The sequence below is a fragment of the Oncorhynchus masou genome, chromosome 15 (assembly GCF_036934945.1).
Source record: "Oncorhynchus masou masou isolate Uvic2021 chromosome 15, UVic_Omas_1.1, whole genome shotgun sequence".
Classification (NCBI taxonomy): Eukaryota; Metazoa; Chordata; class Actinopteri; order Salmoniformes; family Salmonidae; genus Oncorhynchus; species Oncorhynchus masou.
This window is the reverse complement of record NC_088226.1, coordinates 75,600,013-75,617,622: the sequence shown is the minus strand read 5'-3', so window position 1 is coordinate 75,617,622 and position 17,610 is coordinate 75,600,013. Positions and strand designations below refer to the sequence as shown.

Below are 17,610 nucleotides of genomic sequence, written 5' to 3'. Positions count from 1 at the left end.
CTGGTCCAGCGATGGTGAATTTGTGCCCATAGGCGATGTTGTTGCCAGTGATGTCTGGTGAGGATCTGCCTTACAACAGGCCTACAAGCCCTCAGTCCAGGCTCTCTCAGCCTATTGCAGACAGTCTGAGCACTGATGGAGGGATTGTCCTGGTGTAGCTCGGGCAGTTGTTGCCAACCTGTACCTGTCCCGCAGGTGTGATGTTCGGATGCACCGATCATGTGCAGGTGTTGTTACATGTGTTCTGCCACTGCGAGGACGATCAGCTGTCGTCCTGTCTCCCTGAAGTACGGACATTGCAATTTATTGCCCTGGCCACATCTTCAGTCCTCATGCCTCCTTGCAGCATGCATAAGGCACATTCACGTAGGTGAGCAGGGACCATGGACATCTTTCTTTTGGTGTTTTTCAGAGTCAGCAGAAAGGCCTCTTTAGTGTCCTCTAAGTTTCCATAACTGTGACCTTAATTGCCTACCGTCTGTCAGCTGTTAGTGTCTTATGACCGTTCCACAGGTGCATGTTCATTAATTGTTTTTGGTTCATTGAACAAGCATGGGAAACAGTGTTTAAATCTTTTACAATGAACTTCTGTGAAGTTATTTTAATTTTTACGAATTATCTTTGAAAGACAGGGTCCTGAAAAAGGGATGTTTCTTTTTTTGCTAAGTTTACTCGTTATTCTGGGACTTTTCTAAATGTTGTCATTTTCGAGACATTAAAAATGAATTGAAGGTTTTGCAAATGGACAAGGCTGTTTCTGACAAGGCTGTTTTGCCTGAGAACCTTCTAGAGCCACATAACTCACCGTGCACTATCGACTTAAAGCCTCACACTATGTCACTCCACATTGACTGTGTGTGAGTACAGATAATCACAGACATCACGTAGAGCTCCGAAACCCGCCATAATGGATTCGCTTGAAAATTTTACCATCACCAGACGGATGTTGTACAATTTCTCGTAAATTACGATACATAAATGGCTGGTTCTATTTTTCCTTACACCGTAGGTTTATGTATTTTGGAGTGAAGTGGTCAAATTAGCACTGTATTACTGTTTTTGACCTTTAATTCCAGAAAATGGGCCTGAACTCAAAGAGAGTTGTGGTCTCAACACCATCTTGTATATGGGCTAAAAGCACATTTGGCCATACCTGTGCTCACCGAATTTCTCATCTTCGAAGTCTTTTCCATTTACGAGAAACGGCCATGTCCGTTTGTTTTGTCCATTTGCAATAAGCAGCCAGTTGCCATCTGGTGGAATTTTCCAGTACAGCGGAAAAATGTGAAAACTTTACAACGCCAAAACCAAATGCCCGAGATACTTTGATGACTTCCCAGAAGATCAGGCCCCGGGGACGATCTGGGGCCGTAGGACTATTTTAATAACATCCACAGACGTTTAATAAGGGACCATACATTTGCAATATGGAGATCCTCATCAACTATACGGGAAATGCCACTCGCATCCCTTATGTAGGTAAATCTATTGTTGTGACATGTAAAGAAATTGGGACATTACCTGACTACTGAAGCGAGCTGAGCTGTGGTGCTGTACTGGAAGGGTTGTAGTTCTTAAATACCACAGGGATGTTTCTAAATGTAATGTCTAGGGCCTATAATAAAACTCTGCCACTAGTCTCCACCTCAGAGTCAGACTAGTCCTGGCCCAAGGACTAACCACCACACTTCTTGACTTTTCCCAAGGAAAAGGTACACCGTTTAAGCTCTTATTCGATCAAAATATATTTAAAGTCATATGCTATTGTGCTTCTCCAAAGCATGACAAAATGTAATATTCAATAGTTTTACCTTTCTGTATTTTCACTACAAAGGGGGGCGTCTCGCCACAAGTTCTTCAAAACATTGTAGGTTTTTAAATGTTCTTATTCATTGCCACAGTTAATGTGAGTATATATAATTATTATTTTGACATTTAAGGTACATATATTATTTTGATAGTTAATGTGTGTGCGTTTATATATATATATATATTGGAGCTCAAGAAATTCACTGTACTCTAATCACACCTGCAACCCTGTACATGTGACTATTAAACACTGTACCCTGTAATCACACCTGCAACCCTGCACATGGGACTATTAAACACTGCAATAACACCTGCTACCCTGTACATGACTATTAAACACTGTACCCTGTAATCACACCTTGCTACCCTGTACATGTGACTATTACTCTGTAATAACACCTGCAACCCTGTACATGTGACTATTAAACACTGTAATACCACCTGCAACCCTGTACATGTGACTATTAAACACTGTACCCTGTAATAACACCTGTAACCCAGTACATGTGACTATTAAACACTGTAATAACACCTGCTACCCTGTACATGTGACTATTAAACACTGTAATAACACCTGCAACCCTGTACATGACTATTAAACACTGTACCCTGTAATAACACCTGTAACCCTGTACATGTGACTATTAAACACTGTAATAACACCTGCTACCCTGTACATGTGACTATTACTCTGTAATAACACCTGCAACCCTGTACATGACTATTAAACACTGTACCCTGTAATAACACCTGTAACCCTGTACATGTGACTATTAAACACTGTAATAACACCTGCTACCCTGTACATGTGACTATTACTCTGTAATAACACCTGCAACCCTGTACATGACTATTAAACACTGTACCCTGTAATAACACCTGTAACCCTGTACATGTGACTATTAAACACTGTAATAACACCTGTAACCCTGTACATGTGACTATTAAACACTGTACCCTGTAATCACACATGCTACCCAGTACATGTGACTATTAAACACGGTACCCTGTAATAACACCTGCAACCCTGTACATGTGACTATTAAACACGGTACCCTGTAATAACACCTGCAACCCTGTACATGTGACTATTAAACACGGTACCCTGTAATAACACCTGCAACCCTGTACATCGGACTATTACTCTGTAATAACACCTGCAACCCTGTACATGTGACTATTAAACACTGTACCCTGTAATCACACCTGTAACCCAGTACATGTGACTATTAAACACTGTAATCACACATGCTACCCTGTATATGGGACTATTAAACACTGTAATAACACCTGTAACCCTGTACATGTGACTATTAAACACTGTAATCACACATGCAACCCTGTCCATGGGACTATTAAACACTGTAATAACACCTGTAACCCTGTACATGGGACTATTAAACACTGTAATAACACCTGCTACCCTGTACATGTGACTATTAAACACTGTAATAACACCTGCTACCCTGTACATGTGACTATTAAACACTGTACCCTGTAATAACACCTGTAACCCTGTACATGTGACTATTAAACACTGTAATCACACATGCAACCCTGTCCATGGGACTATTAAACACTGTAATAACACCTGTAACCCTGTACATGACTATTAAACACTGTAATAACACCTGAAACCATGTACATGACTATTAAACACTGTAATAACACCTGCTACCCTGTACATGTGACTATTACACTCTTTAATCTGAATAATGCAAAAAGTACACCAACCCACTCAACATTTTAGTACTTTAGCAGACGCTTTCATCCAGAGCATACATTTTCGTACTGGTTCCTCATGAGAATCGAACCCACAACCCTGGCATTGCAAGCGTCATGCTATAATGGTTCTATACATGCATATCTAACACTTGTGAAATTGTTAAATATTATTTGTTAAATATTACTGCACTGTTGGAGCTAGAAACACAAGCATTTCACTGCACTCGCAATAACATCTACTAAACATGTGTATGCGACCAATAACATTTGACTTATAGATGGTTCTGTAGGTGGTCCTAAAGGCTGTTCTGCTGGATAGAGCGTTGGATCTGCCTCTTCATCCACTTGTCTCGCCTCTGTGTTCTCTTCCCTTTATTCTTCTTCTTCTTCGCTCCCCGGCTGGAGGCAGGGTTAGCTGGCCCTACCTTCCCCTTACTTGGTCCAGGCGTCCCTGGTTCTCCAGCCCCGCCCTTCCTTGCCTGGGAGGACAGGAGAGAGGAGAGAGTAACTGCTATGGGTGCTGCTGGGGGCAGACTAGCTGTATGAGAGGGGTGTGTTATGACAGACATGTTAGGGTGTGTTTGAGGGTGTTACCCTGAAGGCCTGTAGCAGCACAACAGAAAACTCTGAGGGTGAATAGAATGTTTCAGATTCCATCTTTCCGCCATGATGATACCCTTCCTGCTGTTGAGTTCTGCAGCTACTTATTAAAGCAACTTTCTGACCAAATTCACAGAAATGTCAGTAATAGTTCTGATATTCTCATTGAAAGCGAGTCTAAGAATGGGTTGATCTGTTCTATGTGTTTCAATGCACTCGTTCTTAAGTTTTGTTTTTCCGTATTTTATTTTCGGCTTTTGGTCGAAGGTCCAGGAATGGCAGAAGAATTGAAATATTTACCTGGAGCTAGTAGATAGTACTGCTGGGTAATCTGAAAAGTCAGTCAATTTCACTCTAAGCAAAAATGTTTTTTATTTTTTATTTACAATCTGTAGAAACTACGAGAATAGAAAAGTTCAGAACTTGTGTGAAACATCACAGCAGAGTTGAAAAATATGACAAAAGGAAATAAAAACTGGGAGGTGTTGAGGTTAGCTGAAGGATGGGACTACAAACAAACAAAAGATAACTATTGTAAAATATACTGTCTAACATGTACATAGTATGTATAAGCTGGAAGTAGAAGCCTAAGAGTTGTTGTCCATTAGTTTACTAAATGGTATGGTAAGGGGAAAATAATAAAGGAAATCATTCATAATATATATTTTAAGGGGATTGGAAATGCAGACAATTACATTGATGGAAGCCACAATCTGTATGCAATCTGTATCCCCCACCATTTTAAAAACGTTAAAATACATTCACAGATGTCACAACACACGGTGTGCCCTCAGGCCCCTACTCCACCACATATCTACAGTACAAAATCTCTGTGTATGTGTGTGTGTAGAGTGCGTATGTTATCGTGTGTGTCTGTGCCAATGTTTGTGCTGCCTCACAGTCCCCGCTGTTCCATAAGGTATATTTTTATCTGTTTTTAACTATAATATTACTGCTGCATCAGGTGCTTGATGTGGAATAGAGTTCCATGCAGTCAAGGCTCTATGTAGAACTGTGTGCCTTCCATAGTCTGTTCTGGACTTGGGGACTGTGAAGAGACCTCTGGTGTCATGTCTTGTGGGGTATGCATGGGTGTCTGAGCTGTGCGCCAGTAGTTCAAACAGACAGCTCGGTGAATTCAACATGTCAATAACTCTCATAAATACAAGTAGTGATGAACTCAATCTCTTCCATTTGGAGCCAGGAGAGATTGACATGCATATTATTAATATTAGTTATCTGTGTACTGTACATCCAAGGGCTTTATTATGGACAGACTTTTCCCCATTTTAGCTATTGTTGTATCAATATGTTTTTACCATGACAGTTTACAATCCAGGGTTACTCCAAGCAGCTTAGTCACCTCAACTTGCTCAATTTTCACATTACTTATTACAAGATTTAGTTAACGACTTGTCCCAAATACAATGCTTTTAGTTTTAGAAAAATTTAGGACTAACATTCCTTGCCACCCACTCTGAAACTGCAGCTCTTTGTTAATTAAGTGTTGCAGTCATTTCAGTTGCTGTAGTAGCTGACGTATAATCAGTCATTCGCTAACATAGACACACTGGCTTTACTCAAAGCGAGTGGCATGTTATTAGTAAAGATTGAAAAAAGTAAGGGGCCTGGACAACTGCCCTGGGGAATTCCTGATTCTATCTGGATTATGTTGGAGAAGATTCCATTAAAGAACAACTTCTGTGTTCTGTTAGACAGGTAACACTATCCACAATATAGCAGGTGGTGTAAAGCCATAACACATATGTTTTTCCAGCAGCAGACTATGATCGATAGTCAAAAGCCGCACTTCAGTCTAACAAAAAAGACCCCAGAATCTTATCATCAAGCCAATCATCAGTCATTTGTGTAAGTGCTGCGCTTGTCCTTCCCTATAAGCTTGCTAAAAGTTTGTTGTCAATTTGTTTACAGTAAAATAGCATTGTATCAGGTCAAACAATTTTTTCAAAAAGTTTACTAAGGGTTGGTAACAGGCTGATTGGTCGGCTATTTGAGCCAGTAAAAGGGGCTTTACTATTTGTAGGTAGCAGAATTACTTTTACTTCCCTCCAAGCCTGGGTGCATGCACTATCTACTAGGCTTAAATTGACAATATGGCAAATAAATGTGGCAATTTCATCCATTATCCTCTGTAATTTTCCATCCAAGTAGTGGGACAGATAGATGTTGATAGATAACAACAACAAAAATCACCTCTTTCACTCACTTTACGGAATTCAAAATTACAATTCTTGTCTTTAATAATTTGGTCAAACATAATTGGATGTGTAGTGTCAGCATTTGTTGCTGGCTTCTCATGCCTAAGTTTGCTTATCTTGCCAATGAAAAACAAATTAAAGTAGTTCGGAATATCAGTTGGTTTTGTGATGAATGAACCATCTGATTCAATTAATGATGGAGCTGAGTTTGCCTTTTTCCCCAAAATGCCATTTAAGGTGCTCCAAAGCTTTTTACTGTCATTCTTCACATAATTTCTTTCTTTCATAGTGTAGTTTCTTCTTTTTATTCAGTTTACTCACATGATTTCACAATTTTCAATAAGTTTGCCAATCGGTTGTGCAGACTTATTTGCCATTCATTTTGCCTCATCCCTCTCCATACAATTTTTCAAATCCTCCTCAATCCACAGGAATTTAACAGAATTTGCATACTTATTAGTAACTGGAATAAGCAATTACATAAATGTGTCCAGTGCAGCATCTGTTTGTTCCTCATTACACACCATGGACCAATGCATTCTTCACATCAACAACAGGAATCACCACAAAACGTCTTATATTACCTCTTTTTCACTATATTTGATCCAGCCTTAAATGTTGTTTTCCAAGATATGGTTACCATATTATGATCACTACATCCGATGGGTCTGTATACTGCTTTCAAGTAAATGTCTGCAGCATTAGTAAAGATGTGAGCAATACATTTAATTCCTGTGCTGTTTGTAACTACCCTGGTAGGTTGACTGATTACAGGTGCTGGTTACAGTTTGACATTTTTCTTGAGAGGGCAGCTTGATGAATGCCAGTCAATATTTAAAATCACCCAGAAAATATACCTCTGTTGATATCACATACATTATCAAGCATTTCACGTTATCCAGATACTGACTGTAAGCACTTGGTGGTCTATAGCAGCTTCCCACCAGAATGGGCTTTAGGTGAGGCAGATGAACCTGTAGCCATATTACTTCAACAGTATTTAACATGAGATCGTCTCTAAGCTTTACAGGAATGTGGTTCTGAATACAAAACAGCAAGATCTCCACCTTTGGCAATTCTATATTTTCTGTAAATGTTATAACTTTGTATTGCTACCACTCTTATCAAAGGTATTGTCTAAGTGAGTTTCAGAGCTACTCAGAATATGAATGTCATCTGTTACTAGCAAGTTATTGATTTCATGAACCTTGTTTCTTAAGCTACATATGGTAACATGGGCTATTTTGAGCACTTTTCTTCTGGGATGCTTGCTTGTTTTCATTGCTTTACTGGGAAGCTTAGTAGAAGTAGATATGTTTGTGTTATTTATGTTAGTGCAGGATCAGCTGCTCACAGTGGACTTCCTTCTAGGGCACACCGGCTCAGTGCTAACAGTATAACTCTGGTTCATAGGCACATGATAACAGCATAGCTGTAGGATCAGCAGAGATATTCAGGGCAGTTAGAGATACATACATTTTGTCTACCAACACCCCTGGTGTAATGTACATTTGCTAAAGCATTGATAACTCTGTGTTACAATGGTAGGGATCAACTGAGCTAGGCTTGAGTCATTGATAAGTCATTGTCTCAACGCAGCCTTATAATGCTGTGAAAGGATCCAGGAACCCAAATGATTTGGGTGGATCCCATCCTCCTTATAAAACCTGTTATGTTTCCAAAAGGTATCAAAATTGTCAACAAGTTGCACCCATTGAGCTGCAATAATCAAGTAGCCAGTTGTGAAGAGATGGAATCCTGCTAAAGCATTCAATGCCTCGATTCAGAGAGGGCACAGGGCCAGATATGATGGGTCTTTTGTTAGTGTCTAGCAGAGAGTCAATCACCTCTTTAAAAAACAGTTTCAACTGTTCAGAACTGCCCTTCATAATGTCAGTAAAACCCTCATGGACTATGATAGAATGGATTTCCATGTCCTGACGTAGTACATTTGGGAGCATCTTAGTAATGTAATTTACTCAAGCACCGGGATAGGACATTGTTTTTGCACCAGGAACGGTCACATGTCTTACCATGGAGCTGCCCAGAATCAGATGGCTTAAAGGACGGGGAAATACGCCCACTCCCACAGAGAACCCTTTATAGACGAGCGAGAGGCAGGATAACCTGAGCCCGTTGCTCCCGGGCCCAGGCCTCCCACAGATGGAGAAGTCCCACTCGATCCAGGGCAGGGACGGAAGGTTGCCGATGACGAATTTGAAATTGTAGTAGTAGGCACTGCGACCACAGACACAGGTAGCCCCAGCGACAAAGATGCAGGAAGATCAAGCTCCAGGATGGCGAAACTATTAGTTGTTTGTATCCGCTCCGGGCCTCTCGTTGGGAGTGTAGACTGCGTTGCGGGATTCCTATGTCTTTGGCTTACATGACATGAGATCATCGTTGATTGCCTTGCTCCTCTTGCTGTGCTCCATCGACTCCGCTATCAGATGGGGGACCTCCGGGCAACACAGGCCAGTCTGTTAACGGCAAGGCGGAGATGCATCCAACAATGCCATCCAGCCATCTGCATAGAAAATGTTAACATCACCTCTGCGTTTTTTCCCCAGTTTCTTAAGTAGGCTGGCGACCTGCGTGATCAAGGAAGCCACCTCAAGCCAATAATCCTCGGCAAGCAAACAATTGCTGCATTGGAACATGGAGGAATACGGTTTGCCCCGAAACAAAGTGTAGTAGATACAGCGCAGATAGCGCTGGAACAATTAATTTCTTTCCCCAGACAAAGATGGCTCCATTGCAAAACTCATCTGGTACCAACTTCCTTAGCTTGATGGCTAGTAGCTTAGCGTCTCTTTTAAGCAGGCTTCAACCTGTCAAGCAGGATTCCGGGACAAGAAATAGCGGTGCTGTTAAAAACCTAACCGCGTCACAAAAACAAGTTCGGTATTCGTATTTAATGAAACGTTTGTTTGAATCAAAAATAACAAACCAAGTGTTTTACAGCATACAGGTATGATGCTAGACTTTTGACTGGTACTCAAGTCTTCTTGGGTATGACGCTACAAGCTTGGCACACCTGTATTTGGGGAGTTTCTCCCATTCTTCTCTGCAGATCTTTTCAAGGTCTATCAGGTTGTGTTGGGAGTGCCGCTGTACAGCTATTTTCAGGTCTCTTAAGAGATGGTCGATATAAGCATTCCGCAACACTCGCAATAACATCTGCTAACCATGTGTATGTGACCAATAAAATGTTATTTGATCGGGTTCCAGTCTGTGCTCTGGCTGGGCCACTCAAGGACATTCAGAGACTTGTCCCGAAGCCACTCCTGCGTTGTCTTGGCTGTGTGATTAGGGTTTTGTCCTGTTGGAAGGGGAACCTTCGCCCTAGTCTGACGTCCTGAGTGCTCTGGAGCAGGTTTTCATCAAGGATCTCTCTGTACTTTGCTCTGTTCATCTTTCCCTTGATCCTGATTAGTCTCCCAGTCCCTGCCGCTGAAAAACATCCCTACAGTATGATGATGATGCCAGGTTTCCTTCAGACGTGATGCTTGACATTCAGGCCAAAGAGTTCAACTTTGGTTTCATCAGACAAGAAAATCTTGTTTCTCATGTTCTGAGAGTCTTTAGGTGTCTTTTGGCAAACTCTAAGCGGGCCTTCATGTGCCTTTTACTGAGGAGTGGCATCCATCTGACTACTCTACCATAAAGGCCTGATTGGTGGAGTGCTGCAGAGATGGTTTTCCTTCTGGAAGGTATTCCGATCACCACAGAACAACTCTGGAGCTCTATCAGAGTGACCATCGGATTCTTGGTCACCTCCCTAACCAAGGCTCTTCTCCCCCGATTGCTCAGTTTGGCCAGGCGGCCAGCTCAAGGAAGAGTCTTGGTGGTTCCAAATGAAGGCCATTGTGTTCTTGGGGACCTTCAATGCTGCAAACTGTTTTTTAGTGCCCTTCCCAGATCTGTGCCTCAACACAATCCTGTCTCAGAGCTCTACGGACAACTCCTTCGACCCCATGGCTTGGTTTTTGCTCTTACACGCACTGTCAACTGTGGGACCTTATATAGACAGGTGCGTGCCTTTCCAAATCATGTCCAATCAATTGAATTTCCCACAGACGGACTCCAGGTTGTAGAAACAAAGGACAACTAATGAAGTCACTGAAACCCTTAAAGAGTTGCAGTCGGTTTTTAGAATGAGTGGCCAGTAATAAACTGGTCCTGAACATCTCTAAAACTAAGAGCATTGTATTTGGTACAAATCATTCCTTAAGTTCTAGACCTCAGCTGAATCTAGTAATGAATGGTGTGGCTGTTGAACAAGTTGAGACTAAATCACTTGGTGTTACCTTAGATTGTAAACTGTCATGGTCAAAACATATAGATTCAATGTTTGTAAAGATGGGGAGAGGTTTGGCCGTAATAAAGAGATGCTCTGCTTTTTTGACACCACACTCCAAAAAGCAAGTCCTGCAGGCTCTAGTTTTATCTCATCTTGATTGTGGTCCGGTCGTGTGGTCCAGTGCTGCAAGGAAAGACCTAGTTAAGCTGCAGCTGGCCCAGAACAGAGCGGTAAGTTCTACTCTCATTGTAATCAGAGGGCTGATATAAATACTATGCATGCATCTCTGGGCTAAGAGTTGAGGAGAGACTGACTGCATCACTTATTTTTATAGGAAACAATGTGTTGAAAATCCCAAATTGTTCACATAGTCAACTTACACAAAGCTCTGACACACACACTTACCCCACCAGACATGCCACTGGTCTTTTCACAGTCCCCAAATCCAGAACAAATTCAAGAAAACGTACAGTATTACATACAATGCCTTGCAAAAATATTCATCCCCTTGGCATGTTCCCGATTTAGTGCCATTACAACCTAATATAAATGTATTTAATTTAATGGACATACACAAAATAGTCCAAATTGGTGAAGTGAAATAAAAAATAAAAAAATAATAATATAAACAATTCTAAAAAATTTAAAATTAAAAAGTGGTGGGTGAATATGTATTCACCCCCTTTGCTTTGAAGCCCCTAAATAAGATCTGATGCAACCAATTACCGTCAGAAGTCACATAATTAGTTAAATAAAGTCCACCTGTATGCTATCTAAGTGTCACATGATCTCAGTATATATACACCTGTTCTGAAAGGCCCCAGAGTCTGGGGCACAACCAAGCAAGCGGCACCATGAAGACAAAAGGAGCTCTCCAAACAGGTAAGGGTTAAAGTTGTGGAGAAGTACAGATGAGGGTTGGGTTATAAAAAAATATCCAAAACTTTCAACATCCCACAGAGCTCCATTAAATCCATTATTTAAAAAATGGAAAGAATATGGCACCACAGCAAACCTGCCAAGAGAGGACCGCCCACCAAAACTCATGGACCAGGCAAGAAGGGCATTAATCAGAGAGGCAACAAAGATAACCCTGAAGGAGCTGCAAAGCTCCACATCGGAGATTGGAGAATCTGTCCATAGGACCACTTTAAGCCGTACACTCCACAGAGCTGGTCTTTACGGAAGAGTGGCCAGAAAAACAGAATCCAAAAAGAATCCAGCTACGAACTGGTCCGTTTTTCAAAACTTGAGAAAGCTCATGGGAGACGGTGTGGCCACATTACCATAACACTGTTTATATAATAGCCCCAGATATAAGGTTTACATCTAATTGTTGCATAAGATGAATAAGTGAGTATGATACTGTTTACACAATTTTACAATGTGATTTTGGACTGTTTAATGAAGGAAAACTCTAAAAGGGAATTGGATTTGAACTAAATCAGAGGACCGCCCCTGAGCCCAGTTAGGGTCAGACATCCTGGGACAGCCCTTTTCTGCCATTCTGAATAAAACCCAACTTTGAGAAATTATCACCAGACCAAGCTTACCTCAATTAGGAGATGGCTAAAGGTTGCAGACCATGTTTTTCTCCATTAGGAGGACAAAGGTTGTAGACCTGAATCTTTTAACCATACCACGTGGTTAAACTCTTAGACTATCGATAACGACAGAATAAGAACAAGTCTTTGATATTGATTACTAGTCTGCAGCTAGGAATTCGGTATCATTGAACGCGAAGAACGACAACTGCCGAAACATCCATTCTATAACAAATGAATGAATGTCACTTTGAACTACCCCCTCTAACCACAACCGAGAGAGAGAGGGAGGGAGAGAGACGGACAATTCTACCAAAGACACAAACTTTTCACCAGCGATCAAGACGACACACTGAGCATATATACATATATATATACATATACATATATACACATATATATATATATATATATATTGATTGCAATTGTTCCCGAATGAGTGAGCGTTCATGTGTAAAGGATTAGCATTTCAATTGTTATAATCATTAACTGTAGTGACTTTAGTCGACCCCCACTCCCCCTCTTGTCTAACAAGCCGCCATGCCGGTTCAGCCCACGAGGGCACATTCTCCTATCATTTCATGTAACCATATTTACCATGTTTGTTTGTTTATGCATTTCTGTTACTTAGTAATAAATAAATGATTTAAGACAATTGATGTATGGATGACTCATAGTGAAGACTGGGTTCGTGAAAATAACAAAGAATTTACAACGTTTGGAATGAGACTAACGTGAGGTACAGTAAATAATTAATTAATTCGAAGACTAATTGATCAGATAAAATATCTGAAAAGTTATTTTAGGAACTGATAACTTTGTAATCTGAATATTTTTCCTAGGTGCCCCGACTTCCTAGTTAATTCGTTTTTGCAACAGCTAATGGGGATTCTAATAAAATACCAAATCTCTGCAGCACTCCACCAATCAGGCCTTTATGCTAAAGTGGAAAGATGGAAGACACTCCTTAATAAAAGGAGCATGACAGCCCACTTGGAGTTTGCCAAAAGGTACCTAAAGACTCTCTGGTCTAATGAAACCAAGATTGAACTCTTTGGACTGAATGTCAAGTGTCACGTCTGTAGGAAACCTGACACCATGAAGCATGGTGTTGGCTGCATCATTCTGTGGGGATGTTTTTCAGGGGCAGGGATTGGGAGACTAGTCTAGTTCATCTTCCAACTGGACAATGACCCTAAGCACACAGCCAAGACAACGCAGTGGCTTCGCGGGAAGTATCAATGTCCATGAGTGGCCTAGCAAAAGCCTGGATCGGATCCAACATCTCTGGAGAGACCTGAAAAAAGCTGTGCAGCGAAGCTCCGCATCCAACCTGACAAAGCTTGAGAGGATTTGCAGAGAAGAATGGGAGAAACTCTGCATATAAAGGTGTGCCAAGCTAGTAGCGTCACACCCAAGAAGACTTGTAATCACTGCCAAAAGGTGCTTCAACAAAGTACTAAGTAAAGGGTCTGAACAGTACCAGTCAAAGGTTGACACACCTACTCATTCAAGGGGTTTCCTTTACTTTGGCAATTTTCTACTTTGTAGAATAATAGTGAAGACATCAAAACTATGAAATAACACATAGATCGTATTGGATAAAAAACACTCTGAAGTTTCTAAAACTGTTTAAATGATGTCTGAGTATAACAGAACTCATATGACTAATGTTGACTACCCAATATGGCGGGTATCTTTTTGGCTGCTTTGTTGTCTAAAGGCTGTACTCAGATTATTGCATGGTTTGCTCTGACACAGCAGTTGCATTAAGGATAAGTTTATCTAAAGTTCCATGTATAATAGTCGTATCTTTATCAATGTTTATTATGAGTATTTCTGTAAATTGATGTGGCTCTATGCAATATCACCGCATGTTTTAGAACTACTGAACATAATGCGCCAATGTAAACTCAGATTTTTTGAAAAAAATATGAACTTTATCAAACAAAACATACATTATTATTGTGTAACATGAAGTCCTATGAGTGTCATCTGATGAAGATTTCAGTGTCATCTGATTTTCTCTCTATTTATCTAAGTTTTTCTGTGGCTTGGTGGTTTGTGGTGCTTTCAATGTAAATCCTTTTTGAAATCAGAAACTGTGGCTGGATTATTGAGAATTGTATCTTTAAAATGGTGTAAAATACTTGTATGCTTGAGGTACTGTAATTATGAGATTTTTGTTGTTTTGAATTTGGCGCACAGCACTTTCACTGGTTGTTGCGGGACGGAACCCCAGTCCTAGACAGGTTTTAACCTCACTAGGGGACGTGGGACGGTAGCGTCCCACCTGGCCAACATCCAGTGAAATTGCAGAGCGCTAAATTCAAAAACAGAAGTACTTATTATAAAAATTCATAAAACATACAAGTGTTATACATCGGTTTAAAGATTAACTTGTTGTTAATCCAACCACGGTGTCAGATTTCAGAAAGGCTTTACAGCAAAAGCATTCCATGCAATTATCTGAGAACAGCGCCCAGCAGACAAATCATTACAAACAGTTACCAGCCAAGTAGAGGAGTTACACAAGTCAGAAATAGCAATAAAATGAATCACTTACCTTTGATGATCTTCATATGGTTGCACTCACAAGACTCCCATTTACTCAATAAATGTTTGTTTTGTTTGATAAAGTCCCTCTTTATATATAAAAAAAAAACGTGTTATGTTCACTAATCCACAAGCTCAAACGCAGTCACAACAGGCAGACGAAAAATCCAAATAGTATCCGTAAAGTTCGTAGAAACATGTCAAATGATGTTTATAATCAATCCTCAGGTTGTTTTTAGCCTAAATAATCGATAATATTTCAACCGGACAATAACATCGTCAATATAAAAGGTAAACAAGAAAGGCGCTCTCTCGGTCGCACGCATGAAAAATCTCTGGGACACTGTAGGGTCCACTCATTGAGTGGTCTTGCTCTCTCATTTTTCAGAATACAAACCTTCTAAAGATCTGTTGACATCTCATGGAAGCCAAAAGAAGTGCAATTTGAGTCCTAAGTCAATGGATACTGGCATTCAATAGAAAACTACAAACATAAAAAAATCCCACTTCTTGGATGGATTTTTCTCAGGTTTTCGCCTGCCAAATCAGTTCTGTTATACTCGCAGACATTAAGTTTACAAAACTGTTCAAACTGTTCAAATAGTGTTTTCTATCCAAATCTACCAATTATATGCATATCCTAGCTTCTGGGTCTGAGTAGCAGGCAGTTTACTTTGGGCACGCTTTTCATCCGGAGGTGAAAATAGTGCCCCCTACCACTAGTGAAGTTAACACTTTTTTGGTTACTTCATAGTTTTGATGTCTTTGCTATTATTCGACAATGTAGAAAACAGGAAAAATACAGGAAAAACCCTGGAAAGAGTAGGTGTGTCAACTTTTGACTGGTACTGTATGCAAATGTGATAGTTTTTTATTTGTAATACATTATACATTTTTTATTTGCAACAATTTCAAAAAATCTGGTTTTGCTTTGTCATTATGGGGTATTGTGTGTAGTTGGATTAAATAGTTGTTTCCCTCATCAATCTTAGAATAAGGCTGTAGCGTAACAAAATGTGAAACGAGTCAATGGGTCTGAATAGATTCCGAATGTACTGTGTTGTCATTTTGACGATTCTATTTGTATACTGATTCGTTACTGTGATTTTATTGCAATTTGAAATAAGGGTTCAATAAAATAAATGAAAATATGTCTGTTGAAGAGAGACAGAGCATATTGATCAGTCATGGAAATAAGTGCCAAAAGCATGTTGGCTCACTATTTAAAAAGAAGCTGGAGAACAAGCTATAGGGTTAGGGTTGGGGTTGGGGTTAGGGTTAAGCTATAGGATGACATGTTTTTTTTATTTGTATTAATTGATACTTGGTATTGGTATAATATTGCGATATGTAACATTTTTCCCCCTCTTACATCTGTTGTACCTTCTGTCTATGCTGCAGGTCTGGTTGGGGGTTAGAATTAGTGGTTAAGACTAGGGGTTAAGGTTACCTTGTGTTGTTGCAGGTCTGGTTGGGGAATAAGGTTAGGATCATCAGGGGTTAAGGTTACCTTGTGTTGCTGCAGGTCTGGTTAGGGGTTAAGATTACCTTGTGTTGTTGCAGGTCTGGTTAGGGGTTAAGATTAGGGGTTAAGATTACCTTGTGTTGCTGCAGGTCTGGTTAGGGGTTAAGATTAGGGGATAAGATTACCTTGTGTTGCTGCAGGTCTGGTTAGGGGTTAAGATTAGGGGTTAAGATTACCTTGTGTTGCTGCAGGTCTGGTTAGGGGTTAAGATTACCTTGTGTTGTTGCAGGTCTGGTTAGGGGTTAAGATTAGGGGTTAAGATTACCTTGTGTTGCTGCAGGTCTGGTTAGGGGTTAAGATTAGGGGATAAGATTACCTTGTGTTGCTGCAGGTCTGGTTAGGGGTTAAGATTAGGGGTTAAGATTACCTTGTGTTGCTGCAGGTCTGGTTAGGGGTTAAGATTAGGGGATAAGATTACCTTGTGTTGCTGCAGGTCTGGTTAGGGTTTAAGATTAGGGGATAAGGTTACCTTGTGTTGCTGCAGGTCAGGTTAGGGGTTAAGATTAGGGGTTAAAGTTACCTTGTGTTGTTGCAGGTCTGGTTAGGGGTTAAGATTAGGGGTTAAGATTACCTTGTGTTGATGCAGGTCTGGTTAGGGGTTAAGATTAGGGTTTAAAATTAGGGGTTAAGGTTACCTTGTGTTGCTGCAGGTCTGGTTAGGGGTTAAGATTAGGGTTTAAAATTAGGGGTTAAGGTTACCTTGTGTTGCTGCAGGTCTGGTTAGGGGTTAAGATTAGGGGTTAAGGTTACCTTGTGTTGCTGCAGGTCTGGTTGGGGGTTAAGATTAGGGGTTAAAATTAGGGGTTAAGGTTACCTTGTGTTGCTGCAGGTCTGGTTAGGGGTTAAGATTAGGGGTTAAGGTTATCTTGTGTTGCTGCAGGTCTGGTTAGGGGTTAAGATTAGGGGTTAAGGTTACCTTGTGTTGCTGCAGGTCTGGTTGGGGGTTAGGGGTTAAAACCAGGGGTTAAGGTTACCTTGTGTTGTTGCAGGTCTGGTTAGGGGTTAAGATTAGGGGTTAAGATTACCTTGTGTTGATGCAGGTCTGGTTAGGGGTTAAGATTAGGGGTTAAGATTACCTTGTGTTGCTGCAGGTCTGGAGGGGGGAAGGTACAGGGTGGCCGGCTGTGTTTCTGGTGGAAGGGTAGGACCAGCGTGGGGTCCAGCGGGACCCAGGGTACAGGGCCGAGGGCAGAGGGAGGGGGCACGCTGCTATGGGTCTGGTGCAGGTTATAGGTCTCTCGGACAATCCTCCGCCCCTCCGCTGCCTTGAAGATGGTTACGAAGGGCTCCCCTGCCTTATGACCAATCAGATAGTGGCCCTCAGATAAC

General features: G+C 40.9%; 1 protein-coding gene across 2 annotated transcripts in view; it reads right to left on the bottom strand.

The window, feature by feature from the left end:
- Positions 1-3,495: 3,495 nt before the first annotated feature.
- ice2 (interactor of little elongator complex ELL subunit 2) overlaps positions 3,496-17,610 on the bottom strand; it is a 63,152-nt gene continuing 49,037 nt past the window's right edge. The window contains exons 14-15 of one of the 2 annotated variants that reach the window (XM_064990253.1): positions 17,358-17,610; positions 3,496-4,013 (exon numbers count right to left, since the gene is read on the bottom strand). In XM_064990253.1, the coding sequence (XP_064846325.1) occupies positions 3,831-4,013; positions 17,358-17,610 (436 nt within the window). In that variant the 3' untranslated portion in view covers positions 3,496-3,830. The remainder of the gene's footprint in view (positions 4,014-17,357) is intronic. The other variant, XM_064990255.1, reaches the window with a different exon arrangement.